Raw genomic sequence first — 19,642 nt, forward strand, 5'->3', positions numbered from 1 at the left:
ATAAGATGCTCCATAGTATATGCCCCGTATGCTGCTCCATAAATGTTGATGGCCCCCATAAGATGCTCCATAGTATATGCCCCGTATGCTGCTGCATAAATGTTGATGGCCCCCATAAGATGCTCCATAGTATATGCCCCATATACTGCTCCATAAATGTTGATGGCCCCCATAAGATGCTCCATAGTATATGCCCCATGTGCTGCTCCATAAATGTTGATGGCCCCCATAAGATGCTCCGTAGTATATGCCCCGTATACTGCTCCATAAATGTTGATGGCCCTAATAAGATGCTCCATAGTATACACCCCGTTTGCTGCTCCATAAATGTTGATGGCCCCCATAAGATGCTCCATAGTATATGCCCTGTATGCTGCTCCATAAAGGTTTATGGCCCCCATAAGATGCCCCATAGTATACACCCCGTTTGCTGCTCCATAAATGTTGATGGCCCCCATAAGATGCTCCATAGTATATGCCCCGTATACTGCTCCATTATGGTTGATGGCCCCCATAAGATGCTCCATAGTATATGCCCCGAACACTGCTCCATAAATGTTGATGGGCCCCATAAGATGCTCCATAGTATATGCCCCGTATGCTGCTCCATAAATGTTGATGGCCCCCATAAGATGCTCCATAGTATATGCCCCGTATGCTGCTCCATAAATGTTGATGGCCCCCATAAGATGCTCCATAGTATACGCCCTGTTTGCTGCTCCATAAATCCCCAATAAGATGCTCCATAGTATATGCCTCATATGCTGCTCCATAAAGGTTTATGGCCCCCATAAGATGCTCCATAGTATATGCCCCGTATGCTGCTCCATTATGGTTGATGGTCCCCATAAGATGCTCCATAGTATATGCCCCGAACACTGCTCCATAAATGTTGATGGCCCCCATAAGATGCTCCATAGTATTATATGCCCCGTATGCTGCTGCGATATATATAAAAAAATAACATACTCACCTATCGTCGCTGGGCGCCAAGTGCTGGGGGGCCTGAGCAGGCGGGGACACCGGCGCGCTGTGGGGGTCAGGTGCCGGACTCGCCGCTAGCTCAGGCCTCCGACACTTGCTATAGTCACCTGGCCCTGATCCAGTGCTGCGTGCCGCTCCGTGTTTCGGGTCCTCTGGCTGTAACTGTTCAGTCAGAGGGCGGCGCGCATTAAGCGCGTCATCGCGCCCTCTGAACGTCACAGGCAGAGGACCCGGAAAACGGGAGCGGCACGCAGCGGTGTAACGGGGACAGGTGATTATAGCATGCACATCCCTGCTTCTCCGTTGGAGATCGCGGTGTGCGTTCAGTGCTTATGCGCAGACCGCGATCTCCTGGGCTGCGTCACTCTGTGGGGTCCAGACGGCACCTGCGCTTGCGCAGTCTATAAAGGCTTCGGACAGAGTGATGCTGCCAGTGTTATATTATAGATGGGGTGACATTTGCAAGAATGGGGTGACATATACAAGGATGGGGTGCATATACAAGGATGAGGGCATATAATTGATTTGGGGGAGAAAATATACCAGGATGAGCGGCATATACCAGGATGGAGGACCATATAAAAGGATGAATGAGCATATACATGGATTGGGAAGTGTTACAGAACCCCCAGCACCAAGAATATGTTATGCTATATATATATTATGTATAATAGGTTCCATGTGAAATGCATCAGTCCACAGGCTGCATCCCTGGGCAGAGAGGACAAGATATCCCCCTTCTGTCCTCCCCCACCTTTGTAATTCCCCCAGTAAATACCAGCAGGCTCCGGCCCCCGGCAGCTATTGTAATGTATGTCTGGCCTGTTTTTTCTATTGGCCTGCCCTGTGTCTCTGTGTTATATATTCTGTGTGCTGTAAATAAAATGTGTTCTTTTAGACTGGAAATACCTGGAGTAGCAGTCAGCTTTTATATGCTCCCATGTAATCAAGAAATCCTAGCCAGCGTCCTTCATTCAGAATCCAGCAAAAGCAGAATAGACCTCCTGAAACACGGGGGGGTGCTGAAAAAGGTACGACAGCACAGTAGACCCCGTTACACTGGTGGCAGACAGCGGGATGTGATACCCCTTCTACAGGAGGAAAGGAATGAATGGAAGACAACTACCAGAAGTTAAAGAGGACTACACTAAAAGATTTGGTGGAAGCCCGAGGGTTAATCGCCAGCAACAAAACAAAAGCGGATTTGATAGCAGCCATCATGGAACACGACAGTGCAGCGCCCCCCAATGTGAAAGTGGAGGAGACTGAATTCCAGAGGGAGGTAAAGAACAGACTGGCGTTCTATGGACCAAACCCTGCAGTAGAGATCATACGAGAGGTGATGGCTGATGTGCGTACTGATCTGAAGGAAGAGATGGCCGAGCGGACCAGGATAGAGCTAGCCAAGATGGAGATGGCAGAGCGGACCAAAGTGGAGCTGGCCAAGATGGAGATGGCAGAGCGGAGAGAGGAGAGTCAGCGAGCAAGGGGAGCTCTGGCCCCCGACCAGGTACCTTCAACAGTAAGCCACAAAAAGATCCAGTATAATGCCTTCCGACAGTTGGGGGAGGCAGAGGAAGAAAGTGATGGCTTTCTGCAGGACTTTGAGCGGCAATGTGCCCTTCATCAAGTGAAGCTGGAGGAACGGGTTCAAATTCTGGCCAGCAAGCTGACAGGCCAGGCAGCGGACGCCTATCGCACGGTACCTGATGAGGACTGTATGGACTATGAGCGGATCAAAGAAGTGATCTTGGCCCGCTATGCGCTGACACCAGAGGCATACCGCCAAAAGTTCCGTGGACTTATAAAACGAGTAACCGATACTCACGCTGAATGGGCCTGTAAATTACGGCGGTCACTGCTACAGTGGGTACAAGGGAGCCAAGCAACCACTAAGGAGGACGTCCTCCAGCTCTTCTTGTTAGAACGATTCTTTAATGGACTAAGCCCCGAGACACAGGAATGGCTTCGGGACAGGCGGTGAATGACTCTTGAGGAAGCCGCTCATCTGGCCGATGAACATCATGACGCCAGGACGCCTCAGTTGTCAGGATCAAAGATGGTCACTAGGGGTCCGCCCATGGACCTGGAGGGCCCCAAACCACCGAAGATTGTAGGGGGACCAGCTAGAAACCCGGCCTACCACAGTTCCCCTGGGGCGCGATGCCACACCTGCCGTCAGCTGGGCCACCTGCAAAGACAATGTCCCAACCGGACTCAGCATACCCAGTGGCCAAAGGCGGGAACAGCTACCTTCCACCAGGCCGCTGTACACTGCTACCAAGGCGAAGCTGACCCGGCATTGGGGGCTACAACTAACCAAGGGGTGGAAGACATGGAGGAAGTGCTGCATGAAGTAGACCCCATGCAGGCAGCCCGGGCAGATAATCGACAACAGCATCGACAGGTTGTGTGGGTTAATGGGAAACGCATGCAGCGACTAAGAGATTCCGGAGCAACTTTGACCCTTGTGAAGCCTCATCTCGTCCGGGACCAAGAGAAGACGGCCCTTACAGTGGCAGTCCGTGTAGCAGGGGGAGCCATAAATTGACTGCCCACTGCCAGGATTCACCTGAACTGGGGAGTTGGGGATGGCCTTGTTGAGGTTGGCTTGATGGAGGATTTGCCTGCAGACGTTTTGCTGGGAAATGACTTGGGGCCCATGTTGTCTGCCTTCCCGGTTGCCCCTCTGGCTGAGACATATCCTATGACCACCCGGAGACCAGCTCGAGCTGCGGAGGCGGAATCACACTCAGGGGAGGCCCAGGTAAGACATCCCAGCCCTACACGTATTCCCATAGCCAGACACATTTCTTGGGCCACCCCAGATGAATTTAAGAGGGAGTTACTTGAGGATCCTTCATTGGAGGGATATCGTGGGAAGGCACAGGAGGGGAGAGGGTTACTGGAAGGGGAACAGTTTATATGGAAGCAGGGACTCCTCTACCGGATCACAGAGCAGCACCACACAGGGATGAGCCCCACTATAAAACGACAGCTGGTAGTTCCCAAGAAGTATAGGCAGGAGTTACTGAGAATCTCTCATGACATACCCTTGGCCGGGCACTTCGGTGTCAGTCGCACTAGGCATCGTCTGACACAAAACTTCTTTTGGCCGGGGGTAACCTATGATGTCCGTCAATACTGCCAGACCTGTGACAGTTGCCAGCGCATTGGCAAGAGGGGAGATCGATGCAAGGCCAAATAACGCCCCCTCCCCATTTTGGAGGAACCATTTAGCCGAGTAGTGGTCGATCTGATAGGGCCGTAAGCCAAACCCAGTCCGTCAGGGAAAAGGTATATATTGACAGTGGTAGATTATACCACACGGTATCCAGAGGCGGTTGCGTTACCTAAAATACTGGCAGAGACGTTGGCGGCTGCCCTGCTCCAGGTTTTCTCACGGGTTGGATTTCCCCGGGAGATTATAAACAGCAAGAGCACAAGAAGAGGATTCAGAGATCCTCCAAAAATTAGAAAAAACAGCAAAACGAGGCAGACATGCTTACATGCCTAGGCCTCTAAACAAATGCACTATCAGGATGCAGTGGACCCATGTGGTTAAGATGGAGACTACACAGGTGTAGATTATCTCAGACCAGGGTACCCAGTTTACAGCAGAGGTGACCAACCAACTGTGGAAGCTGTGCGGCGTAAAGTCCATTAGAAGCACCCCGTACCACCCACAAACCAATGGGTTGTGTGAACGCTTTAACGGGACGTTAAAACAACTCATTGGGACTTTTACCAGGACCTACAGGGACTGGGAGAAATTCCTGCCTCACCTCCTGTTTGCCTATCGAGAGGTGCCCCAAGAATCCACAGGGTTCTCCCCATTCGAACTGGTATACAGGAGACGGGTAAGGGGACCCCTAGACTTAGTGCTAGAACACTGGGAAGGGGAGGGCATCATAGAAGGGGTTCCTATTGTACCCTATGTGCTGGAATTCCGGGACTGCCTACAGGAGCTGACCCAGGCTGTACGTGGGAACATGCAGGTGGCCCAGCGGCGCCAGCGCGTATGGTACGATCGGAGGGCCAGAGAGCGCACCTTGGAAATAGAGCAGAAGGTCCTGGTGTTAGAGCCCACTAGGCAGAACAAGTTCCAAGCTGCTTGGCAGGGGCCCTAACAGGTAGTGGGGAAAATAGCCGTCACCACCTATAATGTCGCCGATTGTGACGACCCCAGGGTTATCCGCATGTTCCACGTGAATATGCTGAAGCACTATCGGGAGCGCCCTGAAGAGGTAGTGGCCATCTATGCACCTGAAGCAGAGGATTTAGCCGGACTTCCCTTGCCTGATGTCTAAGGGGAGAGGACTCAGTCTAAAACATGGGACCAGGTACACTGGGGTGAAGACTTAGGTCCCCGGGAGAGACAGCAGGCGGAGGAGTTGTTGAGGCAGCGACAGAGGATGTCACAACACAATGTTGAGACCCAGGATCATACCCCCCTGCGACAACCCTCCTTCCGCATCCCTGAGTCTGTACGAGAAGGGATGCGACAAGAGATACAAGAGATGTTGCGTTTAGGGGTCATTGAAGAGTCAGATAGTCCCTGGGCATCCCCCGTAGTGTTAGTGCCCAAGAAGGATGGGACTACACGGTTTTGTGTAGACTATCATAAGCTCAATGAGAAAACAGTGACGGATGCGTATCTCATGCCGCGTGTGGATGAGTTGTTAGACCGGCTGGCGGGGGCAAAGTATTTGACCACCATCGATCTATGCAAAGGCTACTGGCAGATTCCCCTTAGTCCTGATGCTATTCCCAAGTCAGCATTTGTCACCCCGTTTGGCTTATTCCAGTTTCGAGTTATGCCATTCGGGATGAAGACTGCCCCGGCGACCTTCCAGAGGCTGGCTGACCGGCTTCTGGATGGTCTCCAGGACTATGCGTGTGCCTACCTGGATGACATCGCCATCTACAGCGCGACATGGGAAGAGCATCTAAATCACCTAGAGACAGTATTAGACAGGATCCACAAGGCCGGAATCACCCTGAACCCAAACAAGTGTCACGTGGGCAAAGCAGAGGTTCAGTATTTAGGGCATTGGGTGGGAAGTGGGAAACAGAGACCAGAACCAGCCAAGATTGAGGCCATAGCCAAATGGCCCACCCCACGCACTAAAACACAGGTCATGGCGTTTCTAGGGACAGCGGGGTATTACAGGAAATTCGTTCCCAATTACAGCAGCATGGCCAAGCCCCTCACTGATCTGACCCGTAAGAACCAACCCCGCCAGGTAACCTGGACCCCAGAGTGTGAGGAAGCCTTCCACCAGCTAAAGGACGCCCTCACCAATACCCCTGTATTGGCCGCACCCGATCCAACTAAACGTTTCCTTGTTCACACAGACGCTTCTATGTTTGGATTGGGGGCAGTACTGTTATGATAAGGTAACCTTGGAGCAGCATGAAAACTTTCACTGGAGTAGGTGGTAACTATACTGACCGCAAACGCTGATCCTAACACCGCAACTAGAAGTAGCCGTGGGGTGTGCCTAGCAAAACCTAGACACCTCGACACAGCCGGAGGGCTACATACCCCTATAGATGGAAATAGGAATTCTACCTTGCCTCAATGCAGAACCCCAAAGAATAGGCAGCCCCCCACAAATAATGACTGTGAGTAGTAGTTGAAAAGACACACGCAGGCAGGAAACAGGATTTAGCAAAAGAGGCCACACTAGCTAAAATAGGAAAGGATAGGACAGGATACTAAGCGGTCAGTATTAAAATCCTTCCAAAAATATCCACAGCAGAAAATACAAAAACTCCACCATCTAACTAAAGATGTGGAGCGTATATCTGCAACTCCAGAGAATCCAACAAGACTGAGAAAACACTGGCACAGTCTAAGCTGGACAAGAGAAAACAAATGAATAGCACAGAATATAAGCACACTGCATGTGTGCCACAGAAAAAGAAACACACTTATCTTTGCTGAATGGGCAGCTAAGCAGGAGAAGCCAGATCAAGATCCAACACTTCACAAGAAACATTGACAACTGGCAAGGACTAATGAATCCTGCACACCTAAATATCCCAGTCAGAACTGCAATCAGCAGATACACCTGGCCAGGACTGCGACTCAGAGACAACTGCATTCCCACCTACAACCACTGGAGGGAACCCAAAAGCAGAATTCACAACACAGTACTGTGACGGGGTGTACGGCAGAGCAAGAAGGGACAACAGGCCGAGGGATGATTCATCAGATTTATTATCAAGAACGCTGGAACAACACATGCAGGTAGATCTACAGAGTCCACAATTAGTCCAATGGAACAGGTTCGGGGGCACCTCCCGATAATCCTTGTGCCAGGTAACAAAGCAATAGTCCACAATTAGTCCAAGGGATCCCAAAACAATCTCACAAACGACGAGATATGTCCTCAGCTCAAGTCTTGCCCCGTTCGCTTCCACAGTCCTAGACGGGCGTGGGGTCTTGCCTCAGCTAAGAATCCCCACTCCTTCTCCTTCAAGGATCAGCTCACATCTGATCTCAAAATAAGAATGGATTGTCTGAGCTCCTGGGATCCGCCCATGAAGGGGGTAGGGGTTACACCTTCTATTCAATGGTTGGGTCCACCAGAAGATTCTAGACTGGTGGGCTCCAGGCAGTCTATGTAATATGTACATTTGACTAGCCACCTGCTGTGAGGAAGAATGGCTATTCCTCCACTAGTGATGTTGACAAAGCTTAATTACATTAGAGCTTAGGGCTGCAAGTATTGGGGGAAGGAGACATTGTTACAGGTGAACTCCCAGCCAAGAAAATACATAAATTACAGCTAAAAGAAACCAGAGAACAGTTACATACATCAAATGGCATATTATTCAAATACAGGACAGGGCAAAAGTACATATCATGACAATCACTAAGCCAAGTCAGGCCGGACGGCCAAGAACACCCGGTAGCTTACCTGAGTCGGAAACTACTGCCCCATGAAGTGAGCTATGTGGCCATCGAGAAGGAGTGCCTGGCAATAGTATGGGCACTCAAAAAGTTACAACCATATTTGTATGGACGACAGTTTTCCCTCCTAACGGACCATAATCCCCTAGTCTGGTTTAATCGGGTCTCCGGAGACAACGCCAGATTACTGCGGTGGAGTTTAGCCCTACAACCTCTGGACTTCACCATCCACTACAGACCCAGCAAACAAAACAGTAATGCCGATGGCCTAAGTCGACAAACGGAACTTGTACCAACCCCATAAACTTCGGTCATCCCCAAACCGATCCGTTAAGGATTAGACTGTGTATGCCGATCGCGTCGCTGAAAAGGGGAGCCGTGTTACAGAACCCCCAGCACCAAGAATATGTTATGCTATATATATATTATGTATAATAGGTTCCATGTGAAATGCATCAGTCCACAGGCTGCATCCCTGGGCAGAGAGGACAAGATATCCCCCTTCTGTCCTCCCCCACCTTTGTAATTCCCCCAGTAAATACCAGCAGGCTCCGGCCCCCTGCAGCTATTGTAATGTATGTCTGGCCTGTTTTTTCTATTGGCCTGCCCTGTGTCTCTGTGTTATATATTCTGTGTGCTGTAAATAAAGTGTGTTCTTTTAGACTGGAAATACCTGGAGTAGCAGTCAGCTTTTATATGCTCCCATGTAATCAAGAAATCCTAGCCAGCGTCCTTCATTCAGAATCCAGCAAAAGCAGAATAGACCTCCTGAAACACGGGGGGTGCTGAAAGAGGTACTACAGCACAGTAGACCCCGTTACAGGAAACATATACAGGAATTGGGGCATATACATGATTTGGTGGAGCATATAAACAGTACATACACTATATGATTTGAGGGAACATATACATGGAGGGGGGAGCATATATCAGGATGGAGTGCATATACCAGGATGGGGGAGCATATATCAGGATGAAGGGAGGGTGCATATACCGGGATGAAGGTGCATATAACATGATGGGGGGATCATAGACTAGGATAGGAAGCATATTCCTTTATATCTGCAGTCTGGTACCCCTGCTCCTGTCTGTGGCTGCTATCTGTGGCCCCCATCTGCTCTCTGCCTCCCTCACCTGCCTTTTGCAGGAGTTATTTTTTCTAAACTAAATCCTCAGTATTCAGATTAAATTGGCATGTTGGCACTTTGCAATAAATAAGTGGGTTTTGGGTTGCAGTTTGGGCACTCTTTCTCTAAAAGCCGCGCCGTCACTGCCCTATACTATCTACTGTGCATGGAGGTGTTATCTGCAATTGTGCAGGAGGGGGATGAGGTGAGCTCATGACTTATTTTTTTCCCTTCAGATGTTCCTATCTGGTATTTTCTCATTTGTGGCTTTGCTAGGAGCTGCAATCTCTCTTATAATCTCTGTTTTCGGGTTATTCACTGGTCCCTACTGCTTGTACCAAGACAATAACGGAAGAAAACAGAATTGGGGATATCCTACACAAGCAATATTGAGCAATAGGTAATTTTTCACCACAGTAAAATATATGAATTTATATAGAAACCAAATTATTATAATACAGTATGGCAGATGATCAAAGGATTGTAAATAAATTGGGCTACTGGGATGTTCTAGACATGCTCATGGATTACAGTTATATTCACCCCTTACTTATTGCACCAGTACTATAGATTTAAAAAAATAGGAGAATAATTTGGCCCTGAGTCAGCATTGCTGTTTTTCCAGTTTTCTGGAGTAATTTGCTCTTTTTTAGTGGTTTTATATTTGCATCATATTCTCTATAACATTTGTGCAATTTTCTGGGAGATTGACACAATCATCAATACGCAAATTCACACAAGTCTACACCACTGCAAATTATAATGCATAAGGTAAGGGAAAGAGGATATGGTGTGCAAATATATTAATAAGTTAAAGTAATCTTTTTATTAATTCGTATTAAAATATATGTCTATTGTGAACAATAATTCTCATGGAAAATATGCTGGATTTTAGTTAAAGGGAACCTGTCGCCCCCAAAATCGATGGTGAGGTAAGCTCTCCGTCATCAGGGGCTTATCTACAGCATTCTGTAATGCTGTAGATAAGCCGCCGCTGTTACCTGAAAGAGGAGAAAAAGACGTTAGATTATACTCACCCAGGGACGGTCCCGCTGCGGTCTGGTCAAATGGGTCTCTCATGCCCGCTCCGGCGCCTCCCATCTTCATTCCATGACGTCCTCTTTTGGTCTTCACGCTGCGGCTCCGGCGCAGGCGTACTTTGTCTGCCCTGTTGAGGGCAGAGGAAAGTACTGCAGTGCGCAGGCGCCGGAATGGTCAGAGAGAGACAGTTCTATATAAAGTTAGCTGCGAGTGTAATCAGAACACTGTCAGTGTCCCAGGTGTTAGAGGCTATTCAGTGTTCACCACCTACTACGAACTCCTGGCTAAGATCAGCTGTACAGAGAAGAACAAAATGGTGGCATGCTATTCAGCAAGGTGCTCGTTGTGCAACAGGCTGTCAGCTAAGTGCCATGCCGAGCTAGTGTAAAGAGGCTAAATTAAGCTAACTGTCCCTCATAATTTTAGCCCTGCCTGGCACACCGGAAGTATTATCCCTATCGTACGTTTTGCCGTATTATTTATTATGTCCGATATCAGAGAGATTGCTATAATATACTTCTTTTTATGTGGTACAGATATCTTTAAGAGGTCAATCTTAGATAAGCTCTGAAAGACACATTTTTAGCCCTATATCTAGGCTCCAATCAAGAGGAAATAAATAGATGAGAAGTATGGAATAAAAATTCCCTTTACAAGACATACTGTATATACTTGAGTATAAGCCGACCCGAGTATAAGCCGACCCCCCTAATTTTGCCACAAAAAACTGGGAAAACTTAATGACTCGAGAATAAGCCTAGGGTGGAAAATGCAGCAGCTATTGGTAAATGTCAAAAATAAAAATAGATACCAATAAAAGTAAAATTAAATGAGACATCAGTAGGTTATTTAAGTGTTTTTGAATATCCATATTGAGTCAGGAGCCCCATATAATGTTCCATACAGTTCATGATGGGCCCCATAAGATTCTCTACACAAAATACGCCCCATACAGTTTATGATGGGCCCCATAAGATGCTCCATAGACACATTTGCCCCGTATAATGCTCCACAAATGCTGATTATGGCCCCATAAGATGCTCCATAGAGATATTTGCCCCATATAATGCTGCACAAATGCTGATTATGGCCCCATAAGATGCTCCATAGAGATATTTGCCCCATATAATGCTGCACAAATGCTGATTATGGCCCCATAAGATGCTCCATACAGACATTTCCCTCGTATAACGCTCCACAAATGCTGATTGTGGCCCCATAAGATGCTCCATGGACACATTTGCCCCATATAATGCTGCACAAATTCTGATTATGGCCCCATAAGATGCTCCATAGACTATTATGCCCCATATGCTGTTGCTGCGATTAAAAAAAAATAATGACATATTCACCTATCGTAGCTCAGGCCCCTGGCACTTGCTATAGTCACCTGTCCCTCGTTCCACCGCCGGGCGCCGCTGTGTCTTCCACATCCTCTGGTCTGACTGTTTAGGCAGAGGGCGGCGTGCACACTAATCGCGTCACGTAATGTTAGGGCAGGTTAGGTTAGGCTATGGGTTGAACTAGATAGACTTAAAGTCTTCCTTCAACCTTAATAACTATGTAACTATGTAACACCAAGGAGCAGTTAACATGCCATATTTTGCTAAAAGCATCTACAATTTTATGCATTAGTTTTAAGATCTGACAGGCTGTACAGATTACAGATCTTTCTCCCACCTGCTCTCCCTCTCTCTGCTTCTCCTCACTGCTGGTGACATATCTCCCAATTCTGGACCCCCACAGCTAATACTCCCCATCAATTCCCTCTCCTACTGCTTCCTTTCTGATATGAACTACTGCAATCTCTCCAACGTAAAACCCGTGCCCCTGATGCCCACCCCCCTGCTCCCCCTTTCTGGGGCACTCTGGAATGCCCGCTCCATCTGCAATAAGCTTCATGTGATTCATTACCTCTTTATCTCTCACAATCTTGCCTTCCTTGGCCTCAAAGAAACATGGCTGACACCCTCTGACACCGTCACCCCTGCTGCGCTGTGTTACGGCGGCCTCCACTTCACCCACACTCCTGGCCCTGTCAACAGACATGGTGGAGGACTGGGTTGTCTGCTTTCTACTAACTGCACCTTTAACCCAATCCCACCTCTACCTCTCTAAAAAACATTTGAAACGCCAGATTTACTTTTTTTGTCGCTGCGACATTGCATTGAAATGCAATAACGTGCGATCAAAAGAACGTATATGCACCAAAATTGTATCATTAAAAACGTCAGCTCGGCATGCAAAAACTAAGTCCTCACCCAACCCTAGATCATGAAAAATGGAGACGCTATGGATATCGGAAAATTGAGCAATTTTTTATTTTTTTGCAAAGTTTGGAATTTTTTTTACCACTTAAGATAAAAAAAAAGAACCTAGACATGTTTGGTGTCAATAAACTCGTAATTACCAGGAGAATCAAAATGGCAGGTCAGTTTTAGCATTTAGTGAACCTAGCAAAAAGCAAAACAAAAATCCAGTGTGGGATTGCACTTTTTTTGCAATTTCACCGCACTTGGAATTTTTCTCTTTCTAGTGCACGACGTACAACTTGTCCCCCAAAAAATAAGCCCTCGCATGGCCATATTGTTGGAAGAATAAAAAAATTTATTGCTCTGGGAAGGGGATGAGCGAAAAACGAAAACGCAAAACCGAAGAAAGCTGGGGTCATGAAGGGATGTGGATATGTGTCCCTGCAATTTTTTAGACAATTTTTAATATACTATTCATATCTGGTAATTGTACTTGTGCATTTTGTCTCATTGTGTTTTTTCTGATTTTAACTTTATGTAAGAAATAAAAATATACTTTTTGGACTTTTTAGTTGTTTTTTTTCTCCTTTTTTATTTTGTTTGGCAATTCCCAATTGTCCGCAACTTAATATATTGTCCTATATTCATGGTAGCTTTTATTTAATGGTTATTTATTTTTATACTTATACCTAGAATTTAGCTTCCATTTTTTATGCCTTTGTTTTTACTGGTAAAGCACTGCCAGGCAGTTTTTAAGTTTGATAGCCTAAGAAGAAAAGCCACAAGGTGGAAAAGTTGCTGCTGTGCATCAAGAGGCAACTCAAACTCTGCCTCTTTGCAATCAGCAACTTGGATTTGTCAACAGCAATAATACCCAAAACATTCTGGCTGCCTTACCGTAAGGCAAAACTACTCACACCCCATACTGAATTTAATAGTGCAAGATTTCTTTTGCAAATACACACGCTTGAGAAAGGTAGTGATATTGGGCAGAAAATTGTCAGCCCATCTCAATAGGTCTTATGTGGCAATACATGCCCTACTGGCTTAGCATCAAAAAATGGGCTGACAGATCTCCACCTGGTTTGCGACATCATTACCTATTGGAATTTGATGCTATGTATGTTGCAGTGTTTGTAAAACAATGTAAAGTGGTGGTGGACAACACCATGCAGCAGTCAAACTGGAGCATGGGTCACTGAGATCCAACATTGGCAGCTAATGAGGGAAGCGTGTTGTCTACTGAAGCCCTTTGACAAGGTAACAAACTTTGTGAGCAGAGATGCATGTGGAATCAGCAATTTAATCCCATTAATATTTTCCTGTAAAAAATACTCACCAGCAATCAAGAGAGGATGTAGGAAGAAAAACAAATTTTCACACATGCCATCCTGTGTCATTTGGGGGACCTCAAAGTTTCTGACACAACAAGGAACAAGACAGATAGCTAGCTAAAAAAAAATGATAAAATTATTATTATTATTATTTATTTATATAGCACCATTGATTCCATGGTGCTGTACATGAGAAGGGGTTACATACAAGTTACAAATATCACATACAGTAAACAAACTAACAATGACGGACTGATACAGAGGGGCGAGGACCCTGCCCTTGCGGGCTTACATTCTACAGGATTATGGGGAAGGAGACAGTAGGTTGAGGGTTGCAGGAGCTCAGGTGTTGGTGAGGCGGTAGCTCCGGTGTTGGTGAGGCGGTAGCTCCGGTGTTGGTGAGGCGGTAGCTTCGATAGTGATGAGGCAGCAGCGGTGTCAGTGCAGGCTGTAGGCTTTCCTGAAGAGATGAGTTTTCAGGTTCCGTCTGAAGGATCCGACTGTGGTTGATAGTCGGGCGTGTTGGGGCAGAGAGTTCCAGAGGATGGGGGATATTCGGGAGAAGTCTTGGAGGCGATTGGATGAGGAGCGAATAAGTGTGGAGGAGAGAAGGAGGTCTTGGGAGGACCAGAGATCACGTGAGGGAAGATATCGAGAGATTAGTTCAGAGATATATGGAGGAGACAGGTTGTGGATGGCTTTGTAGGTCAGTATTAGCAATTTGAACTGGATACGCTGAGGGAATGGGAGCCAGTGAAGAGATTTGCAGAGGGGGGAAGCGGAGGAGTAGCGAGGAGAGAGATGGATTAGTCGGGCAGCAGAGTTAAGGATGGAGTGGAGAGGTGCAAGGGTGATAGCAGGGAGGCCACAGAAAAGGATGTTGCAGTAGTCAAGGCGGGAAATGATGAGGGCGTGCACAAGCATTTTAGTAGATTGGGGGTTGAGGAAAGCACGGATCCTGGAGATATTTTTGAGCTGGAGGCGACAGGAGGTGGAAAGAGCTTGGATGTGTGGTTTGAAGGACAGGACAGAGTCGAAGGTTACTCCGAGGCAGCGGACTTCGGGTACAGGGGAAAGCATGATGTCATTGACTGCGATAGATAGGTCAGGTAAGGAAGATTTGTGGGATGGAGGAAAGATGATGAGTTCAGATTTGTCCACATTGAGTTTGAGGAAGCGAGAGGAGAAGAAGGAGGATATGGCTGATAGGCACTCTGGGATTCTGGACAGCAGAGCGGTGACGTCTGGGCCAGAGAGGTAGATCTGAGTGACGTCAGCATAGAGGTGGTACTTGAATCCATGGGACTTTATGAGTTGTCCCAAGCCAAGTGTATAGATTGAGAAGAGTAGGGGTCCTAGAACAGAGCCTTGGGGGACTCCAACAGAGAGAGGGTGGGATGAGGAGGTAGTATGGGAGTGGGAGACGCTGAATGTGCGGTTGGAAAGGTACGAGGCGATCCACGATAGGGTGAGGTCTTTGATGCCAAAGGAGGAGAGCATCTGCAGTAGGAGGCAGTGGTCAACTGTGTCGAAAGCAGAGGACAGGTCTAGAAGGAGGAGTACAGAGTATTGTCCAGTAGCTTTGGCGGTAAGTAGGTCATTAGTGATTTTGGTCAGGGCAGTCTCAGTTGAGTGATGGGGGCGGAAACCAGATTGTAGATTGTCGTACAACAAGTTAGATGAGAGGTGGGAGGAGAGTTCAGCATGGACGTGCTGCTCCAGGAGTTTGGAAGCAAATGGGAGCAGCGATATTGGGCGATAGCTGGACATAGCAGTTGGATCGAGGGTTGGCTTTTTAAGGATAGGCGTGATTGTGGCATGTTTGAACGCAGAGGGGAAGGTGCCAGAAGTTAGTGATAGGTTGAAGAGGTGGGTTAGGGATGGGATAAGTGTGGTGGTGAGGTTGGGGAGGAGGTGGGATGGGATGGGGTCGAGCGCACAGGTGGTGAGGTGGGATTTGGAGAGGAGACAATTAAGTCCCCCTTCAGTGATGTTGGATAGGGAGGTTATGGGGTTTGGGCATTGGTCTGGTATACAAAGGGGTTGTGGTGTTTGAACAATAAAGTCTTGCCTTGTCTGGTCGATCTTATTTTTTAAGTGTATGGCAAAGTCCTCAGCAGAGATGAGGGAGGTTGGAGGGGGCAGTGGGGGGCAGAGGAGGGAGATAAATGTTTTGAATAACTGTTTGGGGTTGTGGGATAGGGAAGATACGAGGGTTGTGAAGTAGGCCTGTTTAGCAGAGGTGAGTGCAGATTTAAAAGCGAGTGTTGCTTGTTTGAATACAGTGAAGTCGTCTTGCGAGTGTGTTCTCTTCCAATGCCGCTCCGCAACCCTGGACACTTGCCTTAGCTTTTTGGTGGTGTTATTATGCCAAGGTTGTCTATTGATACGTCGCGCTCTGCCATGGACGAGAGGGGCAACCGTGTCAATAGCTGATGCGAGAGTGGCATTGTAGAAAGCAGCGGCACTGTCTGTGTCGTGGAGTGAGGATATGGATGCCAGTGGTAGGATGGAGTCAAAGAGTGTGTGGGTGTCTAGGTGTGCAAGGTTTCTGCGTGGGTGTGCATGTTGCTGGATATGGATGATTGGTGAGGAGGACAGGGATGAGAAGGTGAGCAGATGGTGGTCGGATAGAGGGAGAGGGGAGGTGGTGAAGTTAGATAGAGAGCAGAGACGGGTGAATACCAGGTCTAGTGTATGCCCATCTGTGTGGGTGGCTGCGGCGGACCACTGAGTAAGTCCAAAGGATGAGGTAAGGGACAGAAGTTTGGAGGCTGTTGACTGAAGGATATCAATGGGGATGTTGAAGTCACCCATGATGATGGTGGGAGTGTCAGCAGAGAGAAAGTGAAGAAGCCAGGTGGAGAATTGGTCAATAAAGGCAGTGGCCGGGCCCGGAGGTCGGTATATGACGGCCACTTGGAGGTTGGAGGGAGAGTAGATGCGGACAGAATGGACTTCAAAAGAGGGGAGGATAAGGGAGGGAAGAGGTGGGATTGGGTTAAAGGTGCAGTTTGAAGAAAGGAGAAGACCCACTCCTCCACCATGTTTGTTGCCGGGTCGAGGGGTGTGGGTGAAGTGGAGGCCTCCGTAACACAGCGCAGCAGGGGAGGCGGTGTCAGAGGGTGTTAGCCATGTTTCTGTGAGGCCAAGGAAGGCAAGATTACGGGAGAGAAAAAGGTCGTGAATCACATGAAGCTTATTGCAGATTGAGCGGGCATTCCAGAGTGCTCCAGAGAGAGGGAGCAGGGGGGTGGGCGTCAGGGGCACGGGTTTTATGTTGGAAAGATTGCGGAAGTTCATGTTGGATAGGGAGTGATAGGATGGAGTAGTAATGGGAGGTATGAGATGTGGGGGTCCAGGGATGGGAGATATGTCTCCAGCAGTGAGGAGAAGGAGAGAGAGAGAGAGCAGGTGGGAGAAAGAGAGTGGCCGACTTGTTTTATGTGTTTGTTGGACAGATTTGAGGTTGAGGAGCAGGTCAGCAGGGGAGGACAGGTGGGGAGGTAAGAGGGAAGGGGAGATGATTATTAGGTTAGAGAGTGCTGGGATTTGTGATAGCGAAGGAGAGAGAGGACTAGTGGAGCAAACACTGTAGGGGCATAGGTAAACATGGCGAAGAAGTAAGATGGGTTAATAGAAAAGCTAGATCCAAGTAATAAGTAGTGCTTACTCGGAAGACACACCCAGAAGAAACAGAACATAGAGTGGGGTCCTGACTCCTGCCGTGACTAACTGCCGTTGAAATAACTGCAGCGTCTGTATGCTTAGCTGCCGTGATGCTTTGCTGCAGGGATGAACGTGCCTGACCCCACACGCGTGCACCCCTTGAGATGCTACTAAATTTATAGGACTGACTAAAGGATCAGGTGAGAGGGATTGTGGGTCCTTATTTGGGATAAATTAGCAATTGGCCAACACCCCGGGGGAGGTTACAAGATCAAAGGCACTAGACCTGGCTGCAAACATATGCTCTAACACCTTGAACACAATAATATCTCCTGTGACCCCAGCATGGATGGACAGCAGTAAGTAATACAATGCAACAAATGCATTTAGCATACAGTCAACAGGCACATTAAAGGGAAAGGTGCAGGATTAGAGGCGGCAGATAACAGCGAGTAGCAGAGATGTTCGTACCTGTATGAATATGCCTATGACACTGGCCATGACAACCAACCATCACAGTGGGGTTAAGACAATTAAAATGTGGGACTTTTGGTCGTGCTAGGGTGCAAGACAAGCTGTATGCTGCAATGCTTGTGGGAAGACAGATGTATTCTTAACATGAAGCAAAGTGATGAGTATTGGATAGCTCCGCTTTTAGACCAACGCTATAAAAGTAGGATAAGCTCTGTTACTTGCTCTGCGAAGCATCTGCCTGCAGCCCGCATGACTAACCACCAGACCCCTCTTTGATCCATACAGACACAACACTCCCCCACTTGTTCTAGTGGTAGGGATACAACAGGTAGCTAAAGCAGCATCAGGAACACCTACAATATATTTGACATGATGGGCCATATGTTTTTGCTGCCTTTGCGACAACCTAGGGCATTTCAGTAAACCGACAAGCACCACTTGAACAGTCAGGTTCAGTCATACCTAGACAGTCTCAAGAAGACTTCACCACATTAAAAAAAAGCAACTCTCACAATCAAATAGGCCCTCACCTCTGCTAAACAAGACTACTTCACTAACCTTGTATCTTCTTTATTCTACAAATCCCCAAACAGTTATTCAACACCTTTAACTCCCTCCTCCACCCTCCACCTCCCTCCTGTGCAGAAGACTTTGCCACATATTTCAAAAATAAGACAGACCAAACAAGACAAGTATTTACTGCACAATTAGCACAACACCTACGTACAACAGACCACTGGCCTTCCCCCATAACCTTTCTCCCCACTATTACTGAAGGAGAACTTTCTCATCTCCTCTCCAAATCTCCCTTCATCACTTGTGCACTTAACCCAATACCATCCCACCTCCACTCTAACCTCACCACCACGCTTGTCCCAGCCCTAACCCATCTCTCCAAACTATCGTTAACTTCTAGTACATTCCCTTCTGCTTTCAAACATGCCATGATCACACCTATCCTGAAGAAAACATCTGGCTTCCTTCACCACAATTCCACCAAAACTGCCCTGACCAAAATTACTAATGACTTACCACCAAAGCTAACAGACAATTCTCTAAACTCCTCCTTCTTAATCTAACCTCTGCCTTCAACACAGTCGACCAATTCCTCCTACTACAAATAATCTCTTCCCTTGGTGTCAAACACTTTGCACTTTCCTGGATCTCCTCATACTTTTGTAACCACACATTTAGGGTCTCCCAATCCCATACTACCTCTTCACCTTACCCTCTCTGTGTTAATGTCCCTCAAGGCTCTGTCCTGGAGTCCCTACTCTTCTCAATCATTACTTTTGGACTAGAAAAAGTTCATTAAGTCCTCCCAAGACATCCTCCTCTCCTCCACACTCATAAGTTCCTCACCTAATCGCCTCCGAGACTTCTCCTGAGTGTCCCCAATCCTCTGGAATTTTGTGTCTGAACACATCCAACTATCCGCCACAATCAGAAACTTCAGATGTAATTTGAAAATCCACCTCTTCAAGAGGTTTTCAACCTGCAATGACCCTGCTGCAACCTCACCACCACCAAAGCTGCCACAACCCCCCACGCTACTGTCTCTTTACCCATTATCCTGTAAACTGTAAGCCCTCAGGGCCCTTTCCTTTCTGTACCAGTCAGTCATTGTTGGTTTGTTTCTTCTATTTTATACTTGTATCATGTATGTAACCTTCTCATGAAGCACTATGGAATCAATGATGCTCTAAAAATAAATAATAATAATTTATGTTAATTTGGCTCTAGGGGAACTCATAGTGTTCTAAACATATTTTCCAGCCAATTAGAGGTATTTTAAGAATGTGGTTTGTGCACATTTTTTAGTTGCAAATCAAATTTTGG

At 47.4% G+C, this 19,642-nt stretch overlaps 1 protein-coding gene across 1 annotated transcript in view; it reads right to left on the reverse strand.

Moving 5' to 3' along the window:
* The window catches only part of LOC138680898 (uncharacterized), a 173,176-nt gene that overhangs the window by 116,525 nt on the left and 37,009 nt on the right, over positions 1 to 19,642 (reverse strand). Inside the window, exon 3 of the mRNA XM_069768112.1 lies at positions 13,666 to 13,777. Coding sequence (XP_069624213.1) covers positions 13,666 to 13,777 — 112 coding nt within the window. The remainder of the gene's footprint in view (positions 1 to 13,665; positions 13,778 to 19,642) is intronic.

This window comes from Ranitomeya imitator, chromosome 5, assembly GCF_032444005.1.
Source record: "Ranitomeya imitator isolate aRanImi1 chromosome 5, aRanImi1.pri, whole genome shotgun sequence".
Classification (NCBI taxonomy): Eukaryota; Metazoa; Chordata; class Amphibia; order Anura; family Dendrobatidae; genus Ranitomeya; species Ranitomeya imitator.